This window comes from Ixodes scapularis, unplaced genomic scaffold (assembly GCF_016920785.2).
Source record: "Ixodes scapularis isolate PalLabHiFi unplaced genomic scaffold, ASM1692078v2 PGA_scaffold9__187_contigs__length_104089568, whole genome shotgun sequence".
Lineage (NCBI taxonomy): Eukaryota > Metazoa > Arthropoda > Arachnida > Ixodida > Ixodidae > Ixodes > Ixodes scapularis.
This window is the reverse complement of record NW_024609884.1, coordinates 37,548,971-37,553,234: the sequence shown is the minus strand read 5'-3', so window position 1 is coordinate 37,553,234 and position 4,264 is coordinate 37,548,971. Positions and strand designations below refer to the sequence as shown.

At 47.3% G+C, this 4,264-nt stretch overlaps 1 protein-coding gene across 1 annotated transcript; it reads right to left on the bottom strand.

Moving 5' to 3' along the window:
* Positions 1–2,011: 2,011 nt before the first annotated feature.
* LOC120844915 lies at positions 2,012–2,845 on the bottom strand. Its single transcript, XM_040216930.1, has one exon. The coding sequence runs from the start codon at positions 2,843–2,845 to the stop codon at positions 2,012–2,014; it is 834 nt and encodes a 277-aa protein (XP_040072864.1).
* Between the last annotated feature and the right edge of the window lie 1,419 nt (positions 2,846–4,264).

Genomic DNA, 4,264 nt, shown 5'->3' with positions numbered 1-4,264 from the left:
AAATATACACGGCACATACAAACACATACAAACATCAATGCAACAGCACGCTAACCCGATCACTGGCTCTGCGTTTCCGCTTTTATACTGGTCATTTTGAAGGTACGGATTATCTCGGTGGCCACCTTAGCAATAAAAATATTCCCAGCATGTTGATCTCTTTTCCAGCATTGTCATATATACCTCTGAGAGTATTTTGAACGGCTCAGGGGAGGAGTCTCTTAGTAAAAAGTGAACGCTCATGCCGTAATTATTTAAAGCCTATAAGTCAAGCCGCTCCAATGCGGTTCCAAGCCACGTGTTTGCTTCCCTGTACGGCACGTCGTAGCCAGTATTTCTAATGCAATGGTTCTTTTTTTTTTTTGTGCTGTTTGCGTGTGGCGTAAAAACTTCCTCCAACAGCCTCTGATATTACAAGCGATTTAATCTGAGCAGCTCGTCATAGCGGTTGCACGATTAGTCCAGAGAAAAAAAATTGTGCGTGCCTCTGATGCACGCACAATGCCTGGCCTCTGATGGCACGAGATCCTCCTTTTCCTCGCAGGTCTTTTCTTCCAGTCGCGAGATGCTGTTATGTTTAACAGGCTCCCACCGCGGACGTGTTGCAGACCTCCAGTGGGTAAAGAAGTTGGACTGGTCTCCTAAACGTTCGTCTGTCCGGCAGTCGGACTTCACACGAGCGAATGATATTGTCTCGTCCAGGGTGCACTTCTGTTATTCGTCCCACCTTCCACGTTGCTCTTGGTCGTCTCGCATCGTGAATAATTACGACGTCCCTGACAGCAATAGGCGTTGTGTTCTTGGGCGGAGTGTGGTGGGCAGAGCGAAGCTGCAAAAGATACTCCTTCATCCACCTCTTCCAAAACTGCTGTGAGATTAATTCTCGGTAGCTCCATCGCCATCTTAGTTCACGCGATGTATGCGGGTTGGAGCTCATTTGCTTCATTGTCGGCAACGACAGAAGGCGTTTTCCTACTAGGAAATGTGCAGGTGTTAAAATTGTTGGTTCCCGTTGATCTGAGTAAAGAAATGTTAAAGGACGCGAGTTCACGGCGGCTTCTACTCCCTGTAACACCGTCGATAACTCTTCAAAATTAAGATAACTTCGTGCTAGAACCTTCCTGAGGGAAGTCTTCACTGTCCGTATCATTCTCTCCCAGAAACCTCCCCACCATGCGGCTCTTTCGGCGCTAAATTTACAGGTGATGTGATGGTGGGCGACATAGTCTTGTACATCCTTATGTCGGAGCAGTTCCCAGACAGCTGATATGTCTCTTGCAATTGTCTTAAACGCCAAAGCGTTGTCTGAATAAAGTAGGTCTGGCAGTCCTCTTCTGGAAACGAACCGACGTGGAGCCATCAAGAAGGATTGAGCAGATGTGCTCGTTGTGAGCTCGAGGTGAACTGCTCGTGTGACCGCGCATGTGAAGATGGCGATATATGACTTCGCGTTCTTTTGTTCCTTTGTGTAAAGTGGACCAGCAAAATCAGTACCCACGACGTTGAATGGGTGCGTCGCCTCAATGCGTTCTTTTGGCAGTGGTGCCATAAGAGCTGATGCGGCCCTCAAGTGTGTCCTTGCACACCTGGTGAAGTTTCGCAGATACTTTTTTACGGCTTGTCTTCCGTGTACAATCCAATACTGTTCGCGCAATTCAGTTGAAGTGTCTGCTACTCCTCCGTGAAGCACCCGCTGATGTGCGCTCCATATAAGTAACTCGGTGAAGCGATGTGCGTTGGGGAGTATGATGGGGTGTTTGAGGTCTTCTGATGCGTTTAGTTGTTGGAGACGACCGCCTACGTGTAAAAATCCGATGTCATCTATGAAAGGTGTCAAATCTTTTAGCTTCGATGACTTGTTCAGCGGCCTTCTATTTCGTATGCTCTTAAGTTCTCCCGAGAATTCATTTTTTTGTGTGACCTTTATCAAGTATTGTTCCGCCCTTTTGAGTTCTGCCGTTGAAAGGTAGTTAGACAATTCCTTCAATGCGTCAGTGTTTTCTTTGAAACGTTAAATCCAAGCAGTGACGCGTAGGACCCTTGAGAGCTCGCTGTAGCGCTGCAAGTCAAGTACAGGATCGTCTACGGCAGTTGTTACTTGCAGTACATTGGTTTTGATGTCGTTGTCTTCCATGTCGTCTAGGTCGTCTCGTTCGGGTTGCGCCTGTGGCCATTCTGGTGACGGTTTCTTGAGCCAAGAAGGACCAGTCCACCACAAGTTGTTTGACTCTAGGTTTGACGCGGAGAGTCCTCTTGTTAGGCAATCTGCCGGGTTTTCTTTACCCGGGCAGTATCTCCAGCGAGCTGTAGGCATGTTGTTTTGGATTTTCCTCACTCTATTAGCAACAAATGTCTCCCATCGGTGAGTTTGACCTTGTATCCACTTCCACGTTATGGTAGAGTCTGTCCACAAGTATACTTCGTGGTCTTGAAGAGACAACGTCTTTTCTACATAGCGCAGTAATCTATAACCGATGAGAGCTCCCATCAGCTCTAGGCGAGGGAGTGTCAGCTTTTTAAGAGGTGCTACTCGCGCCTTTGCAAGTAGTAGATGTATTTCTCCTGTGTTCTCAGAGTCAGATGTTTTTAGGTGGACAACTGCGCCGTAAGCCTTCGGACTGGCGTCAGTGAAGACATGTAGTTCGTAAAACAGCGTAGTGTCTCGGAGTTCCTCGAACAAGAATCGAGATATCGATATGACTTGTAGCTGTGGAATCTCGTTCCACCACGTGTTCCACTCTTGTTGTATGTTGCCAGGAAGACTATTGTCCCAGTCTATCTTTAATTCCCACAGTTTTTGGAACATAATCTTGACCCGGATGGTGAAAGGTGATAGCAGTCCCATGATTCGTAGATTCTATTGGCAGCTTGAAGGACATATCGCTTTGTACTTAATTTTGTTTTCAAGAAGTTCAACGTCGAGGTCAACGACAACTTCGAAGTGTCCTCCTCTGTATTCCAATACATTCCAAGCACCTTGGTGACCGTCGCCCTATCAGTTGGTTAAGGGACTCCCTTTTGGAACAATCTTTGCAGTGTCTTGCTGTTGGATGCCCATTTTTGAAGATTCGTGCCAGCTTGTTGCAAGATGTCTTGTGTTTCGTTAAACAACTTGACTGCTGCTGCTTCACTCTGGGCGCCAGTCAATAAATCGTCGACATAGAGCGATTTCGCTGGAGCCTGAGCTGGCTCCGGGTGGTTTTGAACTGTTCGGAAATGATGCTGTAGGATAGCTGTCAGCAAGAACAGACTGGATGCCGTCCCAAACGGAACGCGGGTCATCCTCCACTCCTGTATCGGTGGTAACTGACCGGTTGTTGTGGGCCTCTCTTCAAACCACAAGAAGCATAGCGCGTCTCGGTCTCTTTCTTTTACTGATATTTGCAGAAATGCCTTCTGAACATCTGCTGTCATCGCTATTTTATTGACTCGGAACCTCAGGAGAACCTGTAATAGGTCGTCAGATGCCTTTGGTTCCGTTTCAAGAAATCCGTTGAGACTCTCCCTTCCTGGCTGGTGAGATGAGGCGTCAAATACGATTCTAATCTTCGTTGTGAGCGCCTCCTCGCGTACTACCGCATGGTGCGGCATGTAGTACTGCCGTCCTGTATTTTTCTTCGCATCTGGAACCACCTCTGCATGTTCATCTTTCAAATATTGACGGATCACACTGTCGTAAGTGATCAGCAGGTTTTCATCTCTCCGGAGTTTTCGCATCAACCCGTTTAACCTTGCTGTCGCCAGCTCTTTGTTGTCCTGAAGCTCGGTTCTTTTGTTGGGCTTCCAGGGTAGTGAGACTTCATACCTGCCTTCAGTCCAACAAATCAACTCTTCAAATGTCGGTAACACCGTTTCCTGGGACCTATCTTCATTGTCTGTGATTCCAAGATGTTCCAGGTCCCAAAACGCTGGCAATTTGTTCGTTTCGTCTTCGGTGGTGACTCCTGCATTAAGAATACAGGCCATGACATGGTTTTGTGTTGTCAATTAATAATTTTCGTCCGTTGGTCCTTGCACCGTCCAACCAAGTCGCTGCGGATGTTGTCACCCTTCATGATTTACCATACTTGGTTAGCACCGATTAATAGGCTGATTCTGAGTGCCCCTTTTGTGTCATCGAAAAGGCAAAGGTCAGCCCAATCCTTTCCTTGACTTTGAAGCTCTCCTATGAAAGGGTGGTCCAAAGGAAGCTCCATCATTTGGCTGCAAATCTTCGGGACTTATACCGCTTCGAAGATGTACTCCCCTTGGTGGTACTGGCTCT